Source organism: Bombyx mori, chromosome 16 (genome assembly GCF_030269925.1).
Source record: "Bombyx mori chromosome 16, ASM3026992v2".
Classification (NCBI taxonomy): Eukaryota; Metazoa; Arthropoda; class Insecta; order Lepidoptera; family Bombycidae; genus Bombyx; species Bombyx mori.
Genome location: NC_085122.1, coordinates 14054220 through 14078867, shown reverse-complemented (window position 1 = coordinate 14078867; position 24648 = coordinate 14054220). Strand labels below are relative to the sequence as shown.

Below are 24648 nucleotides of genomic sequence, written 5' to 3'. Positions count from 1 at the left end.
GATTGTCCTTGTATTATTAACTTGTATTATTACTTAACTTCAAATGTTCAAAACTGATAGAAAAAAGTCATAAACATAATCAACTTTTATTGAAACGTAAGCTTTGCTTACCTATCTAGTTATTGATAACAAACAAAATCTTCAAAATCAACGTTTTATTAAAAATATTAATAAACTAAAAAAACAATAGCGTTCCTTTTTACCCGATACCATACCATACCTACTGTACAGTGTGCCTAATGCGAGTTTTTTTACGTTATTGATAGCGTTAAAGTTAACTCAAATTTATATGGAGTTGGAACGTTTGCCTACGTTTGCCTCTAGGAGCGCTGTTCCAACTTCATACAAATTTGGTTAACTTTTACGCTATCGAGGACGTTAAAAAACTCGCACTCAGCACAGTTTCCGTGGTCGCGCTCGGCTGGACGTTGTTCATCGACATTTGAATATTCTATAACTGACTATTTTTCTATAATAATATTTTTTTAATTTTATGAAATAACACAGGAAACTATGAAATGTTTCAAACGTTGGAAATAATGAAATGTTAATAAAAAAACGCTAGCTTAAACCGTAAATTAATTTCATTTATGATATCTGGCATCCGCCATTTTTATTAAAAATTGGTATTTATTTCAATTTTCAAATGCGAATTCATCTTTGCTTTTTTAAATAGTTTGTATAAAATTTCCCATTAAATTAGAATATCAGCGCAGAGTACTAATAATGTTTTCCGGTGAATAAATCCTTTAATAGACACGCCATCGCGGCATAGACAAGTTAATGAATACTACGACTTAACAGTTAATTACTGATTTATATCAGCTTAATTCAAATTAAAGTAAAATATTCATAAACAAACTTAAAAAAATTGAGTCTCTTCCGATATTTACAAAAATCTCAGTCCGTTTTTCGCTCGAATGTTTTAGTAAAGCCGTGACAATCATGTGTACTCACTCACCCGTGTTTAAACATATAATATAACGTATTATAATCATAAATATGCTTTTAAACTGGTCTGATTGCTTCGTTGGAAGCCATCAAAGCGACCGCTGCATTGCTAACATTCCCGATGGAAATTCTTGACCTCTAGTCTCGGCTACTCAGCGGTAGATGGCGTTACACGTGCATTGTTCAGTACATTTACAACTTTTTCCAACGTTTCTACAGAGATATTTCTGCGTAAATGCTTCTTAAAGGCTTATTTGGTTTTTCAAACAGCTTTCTAAGTGGCCATCTTATGGTTTTTGCCCTGAGCGTCTCTGATATGAGTTTAGCGATAATTGCTTGGTGAAATTGTTTGTACCAATCGTAATTTTATAAGTGTCGAGTGCACGGGTTCAATTAGGTGCGCTCGTTAGCGAACGTATTCCAAGTTTTTGCGTTTCTGCTAAAAAAAATGATGTTTTTAGTTTACGTTTCCTTCCGACAGATGGCCACATAATGATCGCCAACATGAAAAAATTAGGTTTTAAAATATTTCATTTAATTACGAGTATGTAGGTATGTAATTGATATTAACGTAAGAAATTATATATTACGAGGGGAGAGTAGGAACTGGCAACTTTTAGCTTGAACCTTTTTGTATCCCTTCCGAATCCCAAAGCGCGGGTGTATCGGGTAATTATTATGTGATCAGCGAACGGTTTCCGTGTTTGTTAACTTTATGATTTATGTGATATTGTCGTTAACAACCTAATTACGACTTGTTAATCGACCTATTATGGTGACTGACGAAAATTTTGCGTTCGAGAATCGACACGATCCGAAATGGTAATTTGAATTTTGATAATTGTCTGATTGAACGCGTTTACAGGAAGCTTTTAGACTAGTTTAAGGCTAATTTAAATTCAATTGTTAGTAATGCGATTACAGCTATTCTTATATTGTTAATAGACGATTGTGTTTTAACAAATTTCGAGTTAATCCGACGTTTTGAAGGGGGTCAAAATCATGTTCAAAGATTCCGTTACATACATACATAGGTACATACTAACAGTCTGAAGCTAATAAAAGCGTGTTAAAAACGAAATCTCACGTTCAGTCAATTGTGACAACGTAGTAAATTTCGAATTTGAAGTTTTTTTTTATTGCTCTTGTAGGCAGACGTGCATACGGCCCACCTGATGGTGAGTGGTTACCGTCGCCCATGGACTTCAGCAATGCCAAGGGCAGAGTCAAGCCACTGCCTATTTATTTATAAAAAAAATTAAGATTTTATAAACGAAAAAGCTTCATCCATTAATGTTATTGCACTACGATGACATGGCTTCGAACGAGGCCTGGCATGGTATTGTCGGTGTCCATATACAGAGACTACTCAGCCGTTACTCAGCTGCCTACCGTTTAAGTTTAAAATGACCAGCTAAAAAATACAAATTCATAAAGCGAATTTCGTTAATGCGTTCAGAAGTTGAGTGTCGCGCGGACTGTATCGGCGCGCGGTTAATACACTCCCAACAACTTTTCGGCTCTGCTTTTAAACGCTTCTGACAGGGGAGCGTGTAGTTTCCGAACGTGACCCGCCATTGATAACGTATTGCCGAAGCGTCGCGAATCAAAGGGTAGTTCGCAAACTTTACGTTCAGCTCACTAACGACTTGTGACTACTCCGTGTTGCGGACGTAATTTATTTGGCGATATAACGAAGAGACGGTCATTGTAAAGGTTGTCGCGTCGCACCCACGCCGGGCCTGAGCGTACGAGGGCAGGGCGGATTGCTGACAATTGCGGTCTTGGAGAGGTCAAGGCAGCCGTGTTCCTATCTATGGCTTACAATTATCGAAAAGGACGCTCGAGACATATTTTCTTTGACGGAAACTATACAGTCGTAGCGCACGCACGGATCGACAGCAGGACGAACTAAAACATATCTGGTTCGTTCAAAAGCACAATTGAATATTAAAATTTGCTTAGCGTTAAGCTAAGTGCGGTGTAAGGGGAGTTCGCAGTCGGGAGCGCGGAGAGCGTCGAGAGCGCTTAACTTCGGGCATAAAGCCTCCGGGTGTCCTGCCGCGGCCGATACTGGCCCATTCAAAATAGATTTTCACGCTACGCTTCAAATGCTTTCGAGAAGATAAACTTTGTTCAAACCTTCTCGTACACGGATATATTCTGCACACACACACGACCGACGTACTGACTGTGTTTATGTTTTTGAGTTAGCAGCGCGGAGGGAATTCGTTGTACTATGTATGGATTTATTTAGACATGATTTGAAACATTAATACGATCAACAGAAAAAACCATATAATCTATCTTCTATCTTCTCTTCTATATATATAAAAATTAATTGCTGTTCGTTAGTTTCGCTAAAACTCGAGAACGGCTGGACCGATTTGGCTAATTTTAATCTGGAATTATTTGTCGAAGTCCAGAGAAGGTTTAAAAGGTAGATAAGTATGAAAATTCTCGGAATTAAATAAAAATAATAATTTTGTTTTTCCTTTGATGTGTCCCCCGTCGGACGGATTCCTTTTGTTTGTTTTAAGTTTATTTTATACAAAAGTTTAGGTCTTTTATTTATCGATTGAGGCACTACGAAGTGTGCCGGGTCAGCTAATCGTTAATATAAGTGTAAGTTGAGTATAAGCAATGTTTGATTGAATCAGAGCGAACGCGGTTCGTTGTGGATAGTTTTTAACATTCGCCTAGTGTTTATCTGAGGCCCACCTCTACAGGGCACGGATCAATACTAACACTTATTCATCTCACGATGTCTCAGTTGACCGTTTTATTAATTTAGAGTACTTTATATTTTGCCTATTTTTGTTGTAAATAATTCAGCACCTTTAATACAATAGACAAAAGTCATGTCAGACAGACAGATCACACACATACATAGTCATTTTTATTTTGGAGCTACGAATCAGTTTTCAATCGTTAACTGTTTAACCGCAGTGACATTTGATGTTGAATAAGTACTTATATTGAGTACACCGTGCACAGTACATCGTTCTATACGAGTAGTATGGTCGAACATCTGATATTATGTTATTACCCGTCGAGCGGTCCTCCACGCACTGTGTCATTTACCTACGTTGCAGTGAATTTTCCCAGTTCCCACGGTACGGATCCATAATGTTGTGTTGCGAAACAATCGCGGACAGCCGACTCGCGGCCGGTACTTGAGTTTCATACACACACAGCGCGTTTGCACGGTCGTAAAACATGTTTTGTAACGTTACGAATTATTTACTTCTTCCATGGGAGAGTTAATAGGAACCTACTACTATCCGACCTACGCAGAGATGTAAACACTTTACACGTAGCTGACGCACGCTGATTCTGTCCCTATGTTGGACGTCAAGTGGTGGTCAGGGAGTGGTTCCCACGTGTCGGAAGCGGACTGGAGCGAGACCGGCGCGCTGTCATTAGACGACATTACCATCGGCGCGGTTGTTTTTTTTATTTTTATTGCTTAGATGGGTGGACGAGCTCACAACCAACCTGGTGTTAAGTGGTTACCGGAGCCCATAGACATCTAAAACCGTAAATGCGCCACCCACCTTGAGATATAAGTTCTAAGGTCTCAGTATAGTTACAACGGCTGCCCCACCCTTCGAACTGAAACGCATTACTGCTTCACGGCGGAAATAGGCGGGGTGGTGGTATCTACCCGTGCGGACTCCCAAGAGGTTCTACTACCAGTGAAAATAAACCAGCAATCTCGGTATTTGAACGTTTTGATGTCATGTTTGAAAGAACGCGCAAGCGAGTTCTAAATTAAAAAACATACAATTGAGTAGGTTAATGCTGTGTCGAGCTGGACGCGGAGACGATCCAAATAGTCATCTATTGTGTGCGTCGTATTTACGAATTAGAAAACGTGTAAAGAGACAAGGCACGTCCGATCCAGCCGCAAACAATGGACGAAACAACGGGAGGAGCATAATTCCGTGGAAAATAAGAAAATGTCCCGAATTATCTGAAATTCAATCTATTTGAACCGGGTCCGTATCGATGTGGACAAAGGCGGCCGCTCGTTCGCCCATTGTCTCATCCAGATTTATACATCGGTTTCCATTGTCGTTAATGTGTACACTGCTTTACGATTTCTGGCTAGGTTTTTTTTAATTTTTTTTGGCAGGATTTTCCGTATAGATTCTCTTGTTGTGTCTCGGGATAGATTTAATTTTAACAGTCAGGTTGTTCTGACACGCAGCTCGTCCTGTGCGTGAGCGGAGCTATGTCGAGGTATAGAGAGGCGATGTATGGCTAAGCTTGACGCCCGTAACGATATCAATCAGTGTCATGATCATTAAAGATACCTAAGTGTTTTCTGAAAAAAAAAAGTCAAAGAAAAGTAAAAATGATTTATGGAATTTAATGCGGTTCTGAGAGTGAGAGCACAGAGTGTGAGTCCACTCCCCTCCCCCCAGCCTGCCCCCGCGGCGCCCTGCACGCGGAGTGAGTAGGTACGGGTACAGAAGGACAGGGTCGGGAAAACAAAATAAAAATTGGAAAAAAGTATAAAACACAAAAATATAAAATGTTGCATCGGAAGCGTGAAAAGTTCATGATAATAATTCAATTTCAATTTATTAGCGTATTGCTGCGTCAATTTCACTGTAGGCCAGCAATCGAACATTATACGACAAATCGAAATTGAATTTATTATAACTTAATGCTAGTATTTAATCGAGTCTTGGACAAAGAAAACTTATTCAATATTTCAAGTAAAAATGACTGCCTCTTAAACTTAGGTATATTTATATCTTAAAAACAAGCGTAATAGTATAAATTATGATGCAAGAACAGACAATAATGCCAAGATCCATTGCTCCTTTTACTGCAATATTAATCGGAGGTCTAGTGGTTTTGGTTATCGGGTGCACGAAAGAGGTGAAGTCGGTGATTGATGAGGTCTATTGTCAGGTATGTTGTCGAGCTCCGATAGCGTCAAGTCGCTCGGAAGATTGCGCCAAAGGGAGCGGAAATTGTACCAGCAACAGTATGTTCGATCTTACTCACTAATTTAATACTTAATTTTATTATGGCGCTAAACAATTCTAAGTACTCTGAATGGAAATTTATTATAATTTTGATTAGTTTCCCTTTTGACAGAGGAGCCTGACTCTAAGTAAACTATCTCGAACGAATGGTACGTAGATGCGTAGAGGGCATTGCGTAGTGCTCTGGTGATGACTGATGCACTAACCTCACCATAATGTCGTATAGGAGCGCTTACTCAAGACATGTAATGTGGGCGGAAGAACAGATCGCTGACAACGTACTGTTCTAGCAATCAGTGTTTATACTGAAGCTTAAAGCCGATTGTTTCAGTGGAACTAACTACCCTGTTGTAAAATATCAAGAGCGGTACCTTTTTTAGGAATGAGAGACTTGAGGAGCATGATGGCGGCCTCGTCGCACGCCCACGCGTGCATCTTCCTGTACGAGTCGCGGCCCTTCTCCGTCAGCTTGTCCCAGGGCTTCGGCTTCGAGAGCAGCTCGGACACCGTGCCCTGCGAGAGGCCCAGCACGTACTTGGCGAACAGTCTCTGGCCGATGTTATGCACGGACAGCAGCTCCCGCACTTTGCGGCTGATGTGCAGCGTGTCCAGGTTGCTGTTCGCGTACTTGTCCATGTTGTACCGGAGCATCTCCTGCAGCCGCGCCTCCATGGGGTCGCCCTTGGGGATCAGTGAGTCGCCCAGCCGACCCACCAGCGCCCCCGGCGGCAGCGGACCCATGTCCTCCGCGAACCGATAGGGGCGGTGCTCCTCAAACCTGAAGGGGCTGGGCGGCGGGAGGGGCAGCGGCGTGGGCCCGTTGTTGTTGTGATGGGTCGTGTTGTTGTTGAGCGGCGGCGGGGTGCTGGGCCACTCCTCGGCACCTGCGATGAGAGCACGGTCACGCGGGAACACGAGGAGTGGGACGGAGGGGCTCGGGGCTACGGGGAGGGCGGGGGAGGGGAGGTCGTCGCGCACGTAAGCGTCGCAATTCTACGACTTACGAATTTTAAGTGCGAGCGCGGCGTCTCTCATGTCGAATTCTAATGCTGGAGCTGAATGTTTTGAAACGGTTACGCGCGTCCGTGAGCGGCATGGCGAGGTGGTGGGAACTGGATGGAGCCCTCGTACTCCGCGCGTGGATCGTTACGGCGGCGGTGTAGGGAGACGAGCGCGCACTAGCCGCGGACGAGCGCACGTGTCCACGCCGACCCGGGAGCCCACACTGGGCCGGGGGCGCGCTTAGGATCGATCGTGGACGATAAACGTCTCAACGTTTTGCGATCGACGTACGATCGTTTAGTAATGATAAAGTCCTCGATCTAAAGATATTGTTTACAGTTAAACAGACACAGAACAGTTCGCTTACAACTTGACCAGATTGAGAACGTGTGTGAATATATAATTGTTCGACACGTACCTAAGACTATAAGTCACAAGTGAGCCGGCTGGCGACAGTTCGCGCCATATCGTCACGTTCTCCGAAAATACTAAATACGTTTTCGTTAAGAAAAAACAAACGACAAACATCTGAATTTCAAGTAATGCAGCGAGGTTGCGTCATTACTACAGTTCACCGAGAGCATGAAGTATCGTTTTTATGATTTCGAAGATTAGAATCTTCCGTTCGTGGTTGCACCGTAAACGCAGAGAAGCGTATCTTAAGTGCGAATCTATCAAGACTGACTCGTTTCCTTCGGTACCGAGGATGGAGTCAGTGGCAGGTGAAGGCCATGCGGCGGCGGGCGCCCTCCGTCGCTTTATATCGACGCTCAAAATTTAGTCAAGTTATAGGATGAGGAGTGAGCACATACCTGCGTCTCGTCGCTCGGCGCTCCGCTCGCGCTCGGCGGGGCTCCGCTCGTCCAGTGTGGGCGCGGCGCTCGGCGACCGGGGCGGCGCCGGCTTCCGCTCTAAGGACCTGTCGCACGACCGCTCGCCGGCGCCGAGGTCCAACGATCGAAGCATGCTGCGACAACAACACAACTAACTTTAGCTACACACCATATTAACTAATAGGGTGCGTATATGGCGTATCAGTTCACTATTCGAACTTGTGGGAGCCAGGGTCTTGGGGATCTCTATCACAATAACTATAATATTTGATTCATAGATGGTCATAAGATAGAAGTGTACTTTGCTTTATAGAGCGTATTTTATTTCGTATCACAAATACGAAGAACGAGAAAGCTTAAAATTTCGTATATGCTGCGGCTAGACAGAGTAAACTATCGCAGGACACTCGGCCACTCCTTAGAAGGACGAGGTTCCAAGACGCCGACTCGGCACGAGCAGCCGTCGCGAGCGCAGTGTGGCCCGTTCTTACACAGTGGTGTTGCATGCAACAGCACGCTAATAAATGTAAAGTTAACATAATATAAAGTATAAAGATGTTACAATTCTGATTCTATATATACCTACATATACCCAACGCAGATTCAGATATCTCTCTACTTATAAATTAAGCGAAACTGAATTGATTAAAACAATTTCAGGTGAATTAATTAAGTATTTTAATTAATAGGATATCCCGGTGCCCTTATTGGCAATACTCCTTTCATAAATTTATTGAGATTGGTCCCTTTTGAAAGGTACCTCAGGGCTATTAGGAGATAAGGCGCCCTTTACGTTCTACGCCGATAATTTCAGCTTGTCCTATCTGTGCTCCACGAATCAAATGTATTAAACATCCAACATGCTCTTCAGTTTGTTCACTTATTTATGAGTGGCATTTTGAGATACAAAATTATTAAAATAATATTAAGATGAATTTTTAATTAGTTTGAGTATTTTTGTGTTAAAGTCTCAGCAAGCTTTTTATTGTCCAACGTATTTAAAAACATAACCTTGTATCTATTGTGTCGATTTGTTATAATTATTATGCTATGAATAGAAATGAGGTAATATTTACTTCTTTTGCTAATTTCGCGTTCCAACTTCAATTATTTCACACATTTTTACTTCGTTATCATAAAAGTAATTCGTTAACACATTTTGAAGAAAATCGACGCGCGACTGTACAAAGTTAACCTATGAAGTAAAATTCACGAAGCGCAAGAGGTGTGTGTGAGCGCTAGAAGAGAATAATTGCAGGTTAATTACGATATAAGTTATCGGCAATTAAATCGTTGATCGGTCGCAGCCGCCCGAGTGTGGGGGACGGGGCCTCCCACCTGCACGGGGGAGGGAGGACGACTATTAGAATTAGTCGCATTGTATTGTTTAGAGTTGAGAGCGGTCCCTGGTCTCTGCAGGTAATTGTCTCGAATGTATTGCACGTAATTTGAGTACAATTGATTTTAGACGATATAATATATTCGATTATAGTTTTAGGATTTCGAGTTAAAAGGCGATTGAGTTCATGTGTACAACGGAGTAAACCTGCAATACCAACTAATGAATCTCGACAGACGGGACACACCATCTCGAGTCTGACTCCTGTACTTAATTCAAAAAGTTTACATCCTAATTATTTGTTTCAGATCATTCTAAATGTACTATTAGTATATCGTGACCAAGTATCGATTTCTTAAACAAAATTCAAGTTGTATCCCGGTATCACGTGCGAATGTTAATGAGGATATTTCTAAAACTTTGTACATTAGAAGCGTTTTCGTTTCGCTTACAACTTGTTTACATAGTTCGAGTTTGGCGTGTACCTACTGGATGGAGACTGGGTTAACGTTGTCACCTGGAGTTTTAAGATGTTGTTATGATATTGCAGATAGGGCTGCTTAATTAAATAAAGGTGTTTCATTCGGGAACCAAACGCTAACTTTTACATTTTTATCCGAATTAGGCCAAGAACTGGTGGTAGGACCTCATGTGAGTCCGCGCGGTGGTGGTACCTACCCGTAAATGTCTATGGGCTCCAGTAATCACTTAACACTAGGTGGGCTGTAGCTCGTCCAGCCATCTAAGCAATAAAAAATTACAAAGTTGTTGTCTGATTTTTCATTATTTGGTGGAGTCATTTGTTCCATGTGCCTTGCGTAATATTCGAACGAGGGGAGATGAGCCTACTGCTACCCGGTCGTAAGTGGTCACCGTCGTTTATTGATGTCAGCGTCACCCGGGGTCGAGCCATACCGCGGCCAGTCACTGAGGACCCCTTTAAATAAATTCGGAAGGCGAATGATCGGAAGACACAAGAGAAGTTCAGTCTAGCTGCCTCTCACTGTCACTAATGTTTTAACGAGAAACAGTCGAAATAACCAATAAAAAGAAGTAGTTGGGATGCGAGTGATCGTGCTCCCAGCTCTCCGGCCAAGCTTGGGGCTGCTCCGCGGCGCCCTCTTGCGACTGACTCAAACGTTTATTCACAAAAGGGAAGTGTAACAAACGCGCAACGTTTCACTTACTTATTAAATATTCAAAATGTTTTAAGACTTAAAGACAAAGAAGCTTTTAAGCTCATGTAGGGTGAGAATCGTTAGGTCGTTAAACTTCTAAAAGCTTCCTGACCTAATTGTTTAGTTTTTGTGGCTTTAGATCATGTGTGTTGTGGAGTTGATTCAATTATTGGAATTGAAGCATGGTCCACGTCTTCTTAGAGTGCGCGCTGGCTATGTAAGAGTAAGTGGTTAACTATGCTTATGGGCATCAATACCAGGGGCAGAGCTGTACTGCTATCCGATATTTAGGACTGGTTCAAGCTTCGTTTGAAAAACCGTCCAGTGAGCCGGTAGACCGTGGAGCCAAATGTGTGAGCCAAGAAAGATCTCTAGAGATGCACTGTGGATGAGAGCATTAGCTTGGTGCGGTCCAAGCACAAGTCCAATATATGTAACAAACATAAAGTAATTTTACTATGATTTCCATTACTCGTATATATATATAAAATAAATGATCTCTTTGTACCTACTAATCGGGTTTAAGTTATTTCTGTAGTAAAATATTGCTGGAATGTGCTTTTTATCTCGGTTGTCAGGAACCATTTAAAATTACAAACAGATTTTGATTGATCGCGTTCCGTTCGAAGCGGGGGAGACCTCGCCCTCCTCGCACTCCTCGCGAGATATCAAAGACATATTTCTATGGAGTAACTGCAAAAGGATGCTTCAATATTGATTAGCTAATTACGAATTCCTTCTGAGCTCTCGGCGCGGCGGTCGGAGCGACGTTTTGACGGTCCATGCGTCTCCACGTCCCTCCTTGTATACTCACTCGTACTTCTGATAAAAATATTAACAATAACGCGGGAGACGTGTCATTTGTCAGTCTCTTCATTCGATCGGAGATTAGAATCAGTCAGTGATCGAATCGTTGTTTTGTTATCTTTTTTTGTGTGTTCGTCGAGTGTTCTCAAACAATGACGCTGACGCAAACACCAGCCATTATCAGCAGAGCGATCGGCCGACGATAGGCGCGCCCCGCCTCCCGCACCGGCTGACCAATCGGAACCGATCGATCGGTCAATAACATTCCTGAACGCCTCTGCGACCATTCGCGTTCCCAATGTAACAATATAAGGAACGGTCAAACTCATTCGTTCGACAAAGTGTCGTGTTGACTCTAGTTCCTAGAGCTAGGCGAGTGAGACAATAGCGGACGGGCGTTCGTTACATAAAAAAAAAGTCGGGAAACGTAAATTAGTTGATAATTTGTGTGCGACAGTGTTAGGCTAAACTTTCGTTAAATGTTAGACAAACACCCGCCTAAGCAAACGGAGACAGGTGTCCGCGATAGGCTCGCGGGCCCGTCGTATTGATACTCAGGAGGCAAACAGAGCAGCGCGAGTGACGCGCCCGAGCGCTCGCTACGAATATGTAAATCACTTGTGTGCTTAATGTTAATTAAACACGAGATAACCGATGCTTGGATTCGTTATTTGCTTTTCTTACATTTTAAGTTTTTCTTCCCAAACAACGTCAACATAGTCAGTTTTTGTGGACGCGACTATGTCTTCGCGCGATACTTATTCTTTTTGTTTGATCACTAATGACACACAACGGGCGATATCAACCTCGAGATGTCCCTCATTAACTACTTTACAATTGACAACGCTGAACATTAAATAGCGCCGGTGAACACAAACAAATTTGTGAAGATATCACGTCGAGTTGCCGACAAGACAACAAGAGAGAGAGAGAGTAAGAGAGGTGTGAGTAGAGTCCCGCGACCTCCGCACAGATTTGGCGCTGAACCGCTCAGGAATCAATCTATTCCCACCCTCTATTAAGCTTTAATCTTCGGAGGCTGGCTATAACTTAATCCCGACTTCAGAGGCCGAGTATAAATAAGCAATAAACCGCTACAGGTGCCTCCGACTGTTTATATCGGGAATTATAGATCTTACAGGATTACTATGTTCCCCTCGTCTTTTGTTAGGAGAGCTCCGATCATGGGAAACGAGACAAATGTTCGCGTGTTCGCCGCAATAATTGAAATGGGTACATGGATTTTTTTCTATTGTGTTTTCCGTTTATTTTTCTATCAGCGTGTCGTGTGAGCCGATACTATGTCATCGGGTATCAACGGTTATATCGCTCACCGTGTGCCTTCGGTGATTTTATGGTGAATGTGATCGCACGCGATTATCCTCACAAATCGTAGGAAGCGGACTAGAATTATAAAACACCACATTAGAATAAAACAATTTAAGGGAAGCATACGATGAGGCGCTTTCCTTCATCTTTCGTACACGTAAGATGAATTTGTATGCAAATAGTAAAACAAGATTTGTACAGGAATTAGTATTGTATTCTTTTTTGCACAGGTTAATTTGCAAAAATTATCAACAAATATCATTGAAGTGATCGTATCGTCAAGGAGAAGTGAGACAGAAAACATGATGAATCAAGGAACCACGCAACTCCGTAAAAAGGTTGGATTATTCTGAGAGACAGACCAACTAGAATTTTCAATGCATGTCATTGACTAGATTTAAAAATAGCATTAGTCGAAATTTACTACATTTTTTGGGTGTCGATGAATGATGTTACGCGTTTTTAGGACACAATTGACACTACGAGAAATGATTCTCATTTCCCATTCTATACAGCCAAATACGGGTGCTTTATGGCAGAAGTATGGCAATGGCACCTACTTTAGTGAATTTATTGTAGATATAACACATATTGTATTTATTATATGAAATATGAATCAAATATGAAAGATAATTAAAGTGTCGCCAATCAGTCAACAACTCATGGTGTGATTTTACAAATTATTGTTTGACTCCTGCCATTGTTGAAACCAATTGGCGACCCACAAAACCGGTATATAAACCATTATATTTTTGTGCAATCGTCTTGTCCGATTTTGGGTACTGGATTGTGTACCTACGTTATGAAGTTACTATTGAGTCTTTTCTGCGTAAAATCGAATTCATAATATCGTCAATATATGAACATTAAAATATATTTATAACGTCCGATTTCCCGTGATGAAACACTCGATAGTTTATGACTTTTAAAAAAAATGGTGTTTATTGTTGTTTGCTTGTGTTTTATGTTGTCGCTGTCGGCGCGTTTGATCCGAACGTCTTTGATGATCAAAGACGCCGGTCATCGGTCGCCATATTGGTAAAAATAACACATTAACATTGGTTATAACACGAATATAATGTTTGTTTTAGTGAATGATGAACTGTTTATGGATTGATGTCTCTATTAGCGCACCGGGCACTTGTTTGTGACGCGCGCTCTGTGCCGCGGACCACGGATTTATTAATTAATTGACTTGTTTAGCGATTACTTTACCTTTACAAATATGTTGGTACCCGGGCAGAAGAATACTTTAATTTATTATTAATTTATTAATGTCAACAAACCGTAATATTACGTTGCAACCAACATAATAATATTTATTATCATATTTGATTCTATGTGGGTACACTTGATGTTTTCAGACATTCTCCATCCCTCTGATGGTACGTTGGCACGTGCAGTGAGTCGTCCCCATAAATGATTGCACGTTAAAGTGCAATGCACCGCAAAATCTCTTCGCAAAGCAAAACCTTACAGTTTGAGATGATACCTTCATCTCGTTTTTACCATCGCACCGCGCGCCACCGGAGTAGAGTTCATCCATACTACCTGGAGCCACTGCGGTCATCCACAGTGCGTTTCCAGAGATCTTTCTTGCCACGTACCATCCGGCTATGGAATGAGCTCCCCTCCACGGTGTTTCCCGAGCGCTATGACATATCCTTCTTTAAACGAGGCTTGTGGAGAGTACTTAACGGTCTGCCCCTGACATTGCTGAAGTCCATGGGCGGTAATCACTCACCATCGTGTGGACCGTATGCTCGTCTGCCTAAAATTGCAATTTAAAAAAAATGTCGTTTACTTATCTTGAACATTTACTTCGGTATTGTGAGCATAAAGCCTTTTTTCATTGATTAGATTTATGGTGTTTCCCTGAATTAATATTGTGTTGCATCAGGCAGGCTCGCCGGCCGCGCGCTGGCGGGGCGGGTGTCGTGTTGCGCCTCGTCAGCGAGACGTCGGTAATGACGATAAGCAGAAGCCACGCATCTATTTGTTGATTCTGAACTTAATTGATATTAGCGGAGCGGGCCGTAGGTACTCGCATTATCTCGTAGAGGATGTTGACTGATCGCCTTTTGACTGATTACCGGGAACACGACACGTGGGAACGAATCCCGGTCGTACAACGGATCAATTGTGTCATATTACTCCGTATTGCCTCGTATTGCACATTGCTAATGTTAGATAATCGTTTCTAGGTAGATATTATTGCCACTATTTCATGTATTGGTTTTTTTGTTCGAATTATTTAGATTTCGCTTAGTATGCGGTATCAAGTTTCGATCTTCGTGAGTGAATAAACTATTTTACTGAATATTTTAAATATATGAACGTAATTTGTGATGTTCCAATAGGTACTCCAAACTATAGAGCTTTTGTCAATTTCCTCAAATTGATAGGTAGGTATTTCAAACTATAGACCTTTTGTCAAATTGATTAACGTAGGTATATTTTAGTTAGTTAACATTTACTATTAAGATATCCCAAAATGTATACAACAAAACTTAATTAAACCGACAAACATTGATATCGAAACTACAAAAATTCATTATCAATCGAAATAAAAAAGACACATCCGTCGATAATTCTATTTATATTTCCCACTGACGTTAGCAGGAAACGAAAAAAAAAAAAACAGCGTCTATTATAATTTCTCAGGGAGCGTTATTTGTTACGATCTGTTTGTGGACGGGGGTAGGATGCTAAATTCCATATCTCGAACCGTTTAGCGTGTACATGCTACACGACTGTGAGAGATTGTGTCACAAGTGGCCACCGATTATGGTGGAAATGTTCCAGGTAAAGAATACGTCTGGGGACCTCCTCTGGAGTACATGACTTGAAGCGCTCACCGCTCACAAAATTAATCCATCAAGGAGTCTTAGGCTTCCTGCGACTTCGTGATGACTTGTTTTACATTTAGCAAAATGCTTATAAAATTAATGATAACTTGAACCGAGCGATGTAATAAAAATATATTCCGTTCACATTTTAAAAATTTGCGGAAATTACATATTTGACTGCAGCATTGAAGTACCTGCTCAAAGTTTGAGAAAAGTTAACTACGAAATAATTTGATTTTTTAGCATGAATTCAAGAAAAATTTTCAAAGTTTTAAAACAATTACAACACACAGCCGCCATAAGTGCACGATCAAATATGATATGTGGAGGCTGGTGAGCTGCTGCGTGCACTCGTGGAGAGGAGTCATGGTAACACCAGAAACTTATTGGCGAGAGAAGTAGACGCGACTTTTATCTTCTTATTTGCATCCAGCGGTGGCGGTACTCATTATGTTCGATAGCAGTTTGGTAAAAATCGTAATAATTAATACGCTTTATTAGCTTCATATGTATGTTAGGATGTAACGGAATCTTTGAACATGATTTTGAAGTCTTCAAAACGTCGGATTAACTCGAAATTTGGCATACTTATTAAGGACCGATGATTGAATTGTCATCTTTTAAACTGTTTGATCCGTTATCCTTACTAGGATAATCAGGATTAGCGATTTTTTGTTTTCCTGAGACCCGGAGTGTCTGCGTTGCATTTCAACTAAAAATGAAAAATAAATAATAGTTTAAAAAAACTAAAAAAATACGCTTTTATAGAAAATCCAATTAAAAAATAGAAAATAAATTTAAATTAAAAATAGTGTAAGAAAAAATGATTTTACTGTAAACAAAGCGTGGGGTGCTTTTCAGGATATTATCAAAATATTTATAGCTATTGATCCCGGGTTAGTCTTTTTTACCAATGCGAAAGCTAACTAAAAAAAGGAAATTGTTGGGAAATCGTGAAAATGTTAGAATATTTGATTAAATTATTATCGATACTAAAATGTTATTTTGATGATTTTTATTTAATTATTAATTTTATAGGTTTTGAAATTTTGTCTCTTAGTTATATACCTAGGTGTACGGCTTAATGTCGATTCATTTGTCATGTTACTACTTATGTTTACAGGGCGCTGTGAGTTATCCGCAAACTGTTAATAATTCAACCGAACTTATATTCGTATTACCAATTCTGTTAATTTTATGTGAACTAATTGTATTAATTTCAATTCTTATTTGATATTGAGTGGGAAAAATCTGGGTTTACATAAGTCGCCCGTGGGCTCGGCGGCGCAAGGAGGGCAGACCATCCACTGTTTAGCTCAAATTCTATGGATTAGTCATGAATCATCAATGATTCATTCACTCGTTCCACCACGTCACTATTTACATTCGCAACGCAAATACCACAGACAATGCAAACTATGTGCTATATTGTGATATATTTATTTAGTCTGTTTTGAGTAATGTAGATTACAAAACATTAAAAGTACATTGCGAATGCAGTGCAAACTAATCTGTAGACATTTCTCTATAATCGCACTCAGTCAATTTGCGGGACTTTATCTTGAATTTCTTGTTTAACTGTTTTTTCCGTTGCATTCTAAAGATATGTTGTATCTCCGACAAAATAATTCTAATAAGCGACGTTTTGCACAAAACATGGGTGTGCTGTAATTTTTCAATTTACATATATACAGGTGTGTAGTAGTACGTCTGGAGCGTATTTTCTAAAAGCTTATTATGTACTTAAAGAGTTAATGACCGACTATGAACGATTGTTAGCCTTGTACGAGATCGATGGATCCTTTGCGAGACTCTCAGATAATTTGTTCGTCCGCGTTGTAGACCATGGACCACGTAGGTTACGACAATCCAAAGACCTGCATAAAGCTCACCTAGACTCGGGCTGCACCGGATGTATGTATCGTCAGTTCTTGATTGTCGATTGGCTGTGCCAGGGAGTCGAGCCCCTAAGGGTGTCTTGCCTTGTTTCAAGGACATGCCATACTAGACTACAGCATCAGGGACCTCCACCCCACAGTCCACACACAGTTACAGAGGAATTGAGTTTTGGATTTTTTTGGTAAAAACGCACCCGCATTATGTTGTAGACAAGGCTAAATAGACATGTGGAATGTCTTTATTGATTTGAAAACCGTTTTCTTGTTTCAGCACCTCACTGCCCAAATGATAGGCCGGATAATTTTAGTTGTATAGTCCTAATTGTCAGCAGGAGCTGTACTCAACACAGAGCGAGCTACCCGGCAAGAGCACGTGTTAATAAACTTGATAAAGCAATACCAGTTCGTTCACCTTTGTACAGAGATTAGGTGTGTTTGCAGTGTTGGGAAACTGTGATGCATGAGCCTTGAGCTGGCCGAGGAACTACGAGACTGATAACAGACTGTACTTACTGATCTATTTATACTATGTATAATTTATACTGTGTACATTCGAAGCGTATCTACTTGATTTTATTTTTTATTAATGGCATATGATTTTTTTTCTTTAGAATTTTTTTATTGCTTAAATGGTTACCAGAGGCCATAGACATCAACAACATAGGTACCGCTACCCACCTCGAGATACGAGTTCTAAGTCAGTTTTATTGTTTAATTAATGTAAAGTTTATGTAAAGCGGGTGTTAAACTGAATTGTATTAACTTGGTCGTGCGAGCACTGCGCGTCCGCCGCCCGTCGCCTACCCCTCACCTTCAGCTTTTTTTGCCCTTGTAGGCAGACGAGCATATGGCCCACCTGATGGTGAGTGGTTACTGTCGCCCATGGGCTTCGGCAATGCCAGGGGCAGAGCCAAGCCGCTGCCTATTTATTTTTATAAAGAAATTTTAGATTTTATAAACGAAAAAGATTTATCCATTAACGTTATTGCACTACGATGACATGGCTTCGAACGAGGTTTGGCATGGTATTGTCGGTGTCCATATACAGAGAGTAAGTACTCACCACCGGCGCATTACAAGATCACAAAAGTCAAATGAACAATCTAATTAAGACACAGCTTAGAAAGGAAACATTGTAAGTCAAACACAGAAATAACTTGAGAGTTAAGTTACACCTGCATCTTGTTTGCACAGCATACCTTTGACTGATAGCGTGGCGCCGTGCATCCAACGCACACACAATGTCGTAAATTCTTTTATATATGTACAGATTTTATTTAAATATATATTCATTTGTTTCATCACAGACGGAGCGTTTTGTTTAACTTAAAGATCTGAAGTTGAAATCAAATGAAGTTAAATGACTCATTTACTTTTAAATATTATAACTCGTGTCTATGGCCAAGCCTTTGGTTATTTCTAACAAAAACAACTATTGTGTGTATTCACGAACAAAGACTCACTTAACTTTATTGACTTCGAGAGAAACCGAACTCTTTGCTCCGGGAGACAAGAAAAAACGCTCAAGTTGTCAAAAGTTGTTTTTTAAACAACGAGTCAAAAGGAGCAAGGAAGCGACCGGCGCGCAACAACAACGATTAACGGTTTACGATCGCGAGGGCAGGCTGTACAAACAGCGCCTAATGAACTTGTTGTCATTGTCGGTGGTGACGCTTTGATGTGCACTCGATCGGGTTTTTATTAGCCGGCGCTGGCGGTCGTGCGAGCGCCTCACATCCAACCGATACTAACGCTACTAACACGCATTTTGATTGATTTTAACACAATACACGTGTACTGCAAAGTCGGAGCGAGCGTGCGCGGGCGTGACATGTGCATGTTCTCCGCAGATACGTTTTGAGCTCACACGTTCTCGTCGGTCAGCACGAGGGGAATATAATGTGACAAAGTTTCAATAAACAATATTACATTCGATTTCAAGAACTTCATTCGTATCAGGGTGCTTTGCTTTTGCTTAAAACTGACATAACCAAACCAGACCAAATTAATGTACTGACACTGATCTTATCATGCGGTAATTGTATGTTTGAATATGGCGGTGAAGGTTTTAAGATGGTAATGTCTAATCTACACAACTACATATCTGCAATTTGACGCATATAAGATAATAGCATGTATACAAAGTGCACCGTGCAGACCCGTGGCTGACCTGATCTCCCGTTTGATATCGTCATAGTCCCTCTGGTTGTCCAGCCGCGCCTCCAGCCTCGCTATGTGTTGTTTCTTCTCATCTAGACGCTCCTCCAGCCTCTGGAGCTGTTGTGCGTGGGCTTCTTGCAATGCTGACAGAGACGCCTGCAGTCTTCTTACGTCTTCTACTAATTGAGCGATCTGTGGAGAGAACGAGTCAAGTTACTTGGTTGAACAACTAAAATGGTCGATGCAGTTGTTAAGTTAGGCTAGAGGGCCTTTTTGAGACACGCTCGTGTACTGCCGCGCTGTGTCCTCGTTGCGAAGATGGGACCGGACGAGTCCATTATCTTGCAGAAGGAGGTGGGGGAGCGAGAGAGGGAAAACTTTTCTTCCCTCTTGGCGTCGTACAACCGCCGCCGAGCCGGGGATTAGAGCAGGGCGTTCGTCCAGCTCCCACCAATATAAAAAGGCGGCTTCCTCCTCGTGATGGTCACGGACGACCTAATGGGGTCGAGGCTGCGCCGCACGCTACCGTCACTCCAGCGAGCTGGCACCAGGAGGACGGGACGACGCGTTGGCAGCTACGGTCCGCGTTTTCGTCGTCGCCGGACGTACTCTGGAAGAGCAATCCGGTCGGCGGTGTATCACGTTCCGACCCGGTGCGCTGGTTCTAGGGGGGGTATCCCAGAACACCAGCGGCACTGCCTGGTCGGTCTGACGATCGCCTCGGTCGGGTGTCCTCGGGGAGGAACGCGAGTCTGGTTGTAATGTTGACGCGGACCGGAGGTCAGGTGAGTGAGTGTAAGGAGAGTTCTTTGGTAGGGACCTAAAAACATCCTTGGGCCCGCGGTCCGTTCCCACCGTCAAAACCTGCATACCCCGCGCACCCTCTAGGCATGGACACTTTTTGTCAGAGGTTTTTCCCCCTGGACTAAAAAAAAAAGGATAACGGCCCGGCAAGTCCGTCTCTTTCTACATCAGATATCATGGGAGACAGCTTGTCATAATTCACACGTCGCTAAGTCTGCTCAGCTGTGCTCACGGACAGTTGGATATCAATGTGTTTATAGTATTCTTATTTAATACGGAAGGTGGTGTTTAAGTTGTATTTTATTGTAAGTTAATTTAGAAGAATGAATAAAACAAACCAAGAAAAAGCTTCGTCTGTGCTGACACTAACTGCATTCGGTATACGACCAAACAACGACTCAGCAACCGACACACGACAACTACTGACTGTGTGTGTGTGTCATCTGTTACATGGTCGGCCATTTTTAAAGTAATAAAACTTAATTTACATTCACAAAATGATTCAATTCGTCAAACAAATCTTCGCGTTTTTGTCTGATACGCATAATATATTTAATTACACTATAAACTCATATAATTATATATTGTACTGCGGCAATCTAATGAAGTTTCTAGTGAAGAGATTGATCCATTGTAGGTTCTTATATCTGATAAGAAAAATGATACAAATATTTACTACTGTGCTGATGTTATATTTAGTTGATAACAAATTTTATATTGTGTGCTTTATTCGTAAGGCGACTAAAGTTTTAAAGATATGGTTTAGCAGCAGCGGGTGGCATCAAGGGTTGACTTAAATCGAAGTCCGAAGCCAAAACTGACAACTACTAAGACCAGCACTATTATCCGTCAGGCAGTCGTCCCGAGAGTGGAAATATTCTTCAATGTATAACACATAAAACATAAGAGTCGTCCACAAACAGACATCGTCGAAAGAAAATTATAGGTAATACCTCCGGTGATTAAGGAACGTTATAGTAATTACAGAAAATCGTTCTTTATTTGAATGGTTTTAAAGTTGAGATTGGTCTGTGAGGGTCGATGTATCGGCCTTCGGCAAGTATCAATTGTTCAGTGTCGGGTAGAGTGCAGTCGACCGCGGAGATGCGTATCGCTCCAAGACGGACGCCGCGGATGCCAAGGTCCCCGACAATGACATGTCAAGCAGAACGGCGCGAGTCGCGACCAGTGTGGAGCCCGCGCTCTAATGTGGGACGCTCCAATCAACACCTTGGAATACGTTGAAGGTCTCAACCATTACCAGCCTTTGCGGTCTATTACAGCACAACCCAGACCTCGTGGTTCAAGGTGGCAACTGCCAGCAGTGAGCACGTTTCATGGCTAATGGGATTATAGACACATTAGTAACATAAAATATGTATATAATGTATTATTTTATTTACATCAAAATACAGTTTAGCCCAGTTAAATTATAGCACAAATTGAGTTACTCTATAAAGGGAAATAACATTTAAAGCTATTGCTTCACCACTTTTGCATGTTTTTTATATTTCTAATGTTCCTTCTTCTGATGTTTCAATATTCAAAATTCCATTTATGTCATCTTTAATTAACCTCTTTTAAGATAAATCGTATAGAGTTTACATGTATTACATAAATACTTTATGTTGTATGTTTTTAATTTATTTTAGATCTGCGTTGAGACACAAAATCAAACAACTAAATGACAAAGATGTTTAAAAATAGGAAGCGAACGACAATTTGACGGTTTTTTGACAATTTACGTCAAGACTGTATTATAATGTTAGTTGATCTTTGATTTCAATGTGTACTCTATGGATAATTACAGAAATTAGCTGCAAAAACAACCCTGAGTACACTCAATTGTATGCTTTATAGCCGAGTACTTAAACGACAAAACCACGTGAGCGCGGAGCATGCCTTGACATACCTAAGTAAGTTGATAATAGAGTAAATAACATTCGAAGTGGCCTTGAATGAACGAATGCTGTAAATGTTCGTTTCATTAATTTTTTTGTTTAATCCCCTTCAACGAGATGTCGTAAATGTTATGACGTCATTATTGTAAAGCGCACTTGATGGCTTTTATCAAATTTATAATATCATTAAATTATAAAATAAATCTTTGGAGATTTACCGCGATCATAGTTCGGTGTTATCAGGCGCGCGCGACCGCCGAGGTCGGCTTCACTTGACTTACCCTCGCACTGGAAGTCGCGCGGGGCTCCACGGGGACCCTACTGATACGTCTCTCCGAGCCAAGAGTTCTGACCGCCTCATCAGGTAAAAGATAAATAAATACGAAACTCTGTTCCCCGTCATGAGGGTTCGTCTAATTTGTGAACAAAACGTATAAAACTGTAGGATCGGAGCGGACATCCTCTGGTCGCGCCCCGCGCCGCGTGTAATTATCGTCTTAATTCGGTGGCGCGCTGACCGCCACTAGCCGCGGTCCACTGCGCGACTGTAGCGGGGACATAGGGCGCCCGCACTGTGCAAGTCATAGAAGATATAGACATAACTCACTGAGTTTTTCGCCGGATCTTCTCATTGATTTGCGATTCCGCTAGTAGATTCAGCGAATCACTGCTCTTGCTAGGACTAGTGTTAGCAATGTTGTAGCTCTCAGGTTGAGACCGTGAGCTAACCTACCGGTCCGCGCGTAGTTGGAATAGCCCCTTAGGCTACCAGCGATTAGGAAGGGAAAAAAAATTGTGATATTCCTTATGTTCTTGAATAATATACTTAATTTCAATACGATGTACGATTTATTATTTCAACGGATTCAAGGCTTTGTCGTTTGGCGTGTAAAGTATTACTTACGTAATATAGTTAAACGCCTTTATATCGTCAATGGAATTTAAAACTCTTATTTCCCCCGCCGGGCGGAAAGTGGCAACTTTAGTCCCGTTGCGCTAAACAAACTTGCCGCTTTCCGCCTTTATCGGACAAAAAAATAGTATACAGCCCTTGGAAAGTAAAGAAGTAAACCTCAGATCACAAGTTTGTTACATGTGATCTGAGGCTTTTCTTATTTTCCTTCCCAAGGGGCGTATATCCCAATACTATTACTGTTTATCTCGCGTTTACGTAATTGTATATCATATCGTACCAGTGATTTGAATCAGTAAGTACATAGTTCAACAAAACTCCGTTACAATTATCCGTCCGTTATTCCAGGAAAACTCGCCGTCTGTTTATATCTTGCGTCGCGTACCTATTCCTTTGTAGGGGTTGAAGGGCAACCCTCGACAATTGCCTACAATCGTTACTATAACGTTGTCGGTGCTCGCCACAGCTTTTTACCGGTCGTTTTTAGTTTAATTGTAGCCTCGTGTCTACGGACGTCTCTTAAATCCAGATTAAACTTTAAATTTTCACGTAAAAATGTTACAAGTTGACGAGGTTCGGTCTAGTTTGATGTTTTAACTTTTTAATTAGACTAGTGCATGTTATGTTGTGTGTTGAGGAAATAGCTTCGGTGTCATGTGGGTCATTACTTCGCCCACGCTCTGGCGACTTCTGGGATCAACCCCCGGCCTCAAGTTGTGGAACTCGGAGTTCAACAATACTTACCGAGATATATATTTCGAGAGGCGTACTGACTGTGGGCCATGTCAATGGTATATACCAAGGGCGTCAGTGGCCAGTCAACATCGGGTAGTTTTTATGAAATTGTTAGCTCTCCATGTTATTTGTTTCCTTATCCTGGCCCCTCTGTCCCCTAGTGACGCAGATACAATAAAGTTACATTATTAACTATATTTCACTTCAGAATTCAAAACGCAGACACATTTAAAAGTCCGCAGTAAATAAAATCACTAATTTGAAGACACATGACCCCATAAAAGTATGGTAATGTAAGAATAAAGCATGATTTCTTTGTTGGAGTGGCTGATAAGGTCGCCGGAGACAGTTGGCCGTTATTTATTGCTGTGGAGCATCCAGTTCTTGAAGGGTTGCAGCGGGGAATGCGCTGATAGCCACACGTGATGCATTTATGCAGACGAGGTCTCGTTAAGGTTACTTCTTAATATGCATGTGCTTTGTTTTGTACAAGGCGGCCTCAGGGTCGGACAATATACTGCCTCGTTTGATATACGATAATTTTGTGTCATAGCGACACCGTATGCCGCAATACGAACGGCTTGGGATCGAGAAGGTAGTAGTAGAGTCGGTATTACTACCACGGATGAGCGGAGGGCATCTGGAGGCGGAGGCTCACCCGGCCGGCTGTTGAAAAGCTCAACACACTAATTATTCGGGTGGAATTCCCTGTTATTTGATATTGTTTATTGCTACAGGAAAATTGCAGTCAGGAAAATTTACTTCCTCTTTTTTCCACTAAAATAACCAAGCGAATAATGCCTATTTAGTTTCATCGGTGTCAGTAAATTAGCAATAAGATTTAAATTCAAACGTCACTCGGCTGTACATGCGTATATCCACCGATAGGATGACATTTGAGTCAATAATGTTATTGGCGTTGTGTTGATGCGCAGCAAGAGCTCAG

At 41.5% G+C, this 24648-nt stretch overlaps 1 protein-coding gene across 9 annotated transcripts in view; it reads right to left on the bottom strand.

The window, feature by feature from the left end:
- The window catches only part of LOC101736914 (homeobox protein cut), a 180833-nt gene that overhangs the window by 16829 nt on the left and 139356 nt on the right, over window positions 1-24648 (bottom strand). For 8 of the 9 annotated variants that reach the window (XM_012696913.4, XM_021352547.3, XM_021352549.3 and 5 more), the window contains 3 exons: window positions 19360-19541; window positions 7769-7923; window positions 6326-6838 (listed from right to left, as the gene is read on the bottom strand). In XM_012696913.4, coding sequence (XP_012552367.2) covers window positions 6326-6838; window positions 7769-7923; window positions 19360-19541 — 850 coding nt within the window. The remainder of the gene's footprint in view (window positions 1-6325; window positions 6839-7768; window positions 7924-19359; window positions 19542-24648) is intronic. The other variant, XM_021352557.3, reaches the window with a different exon arrangement.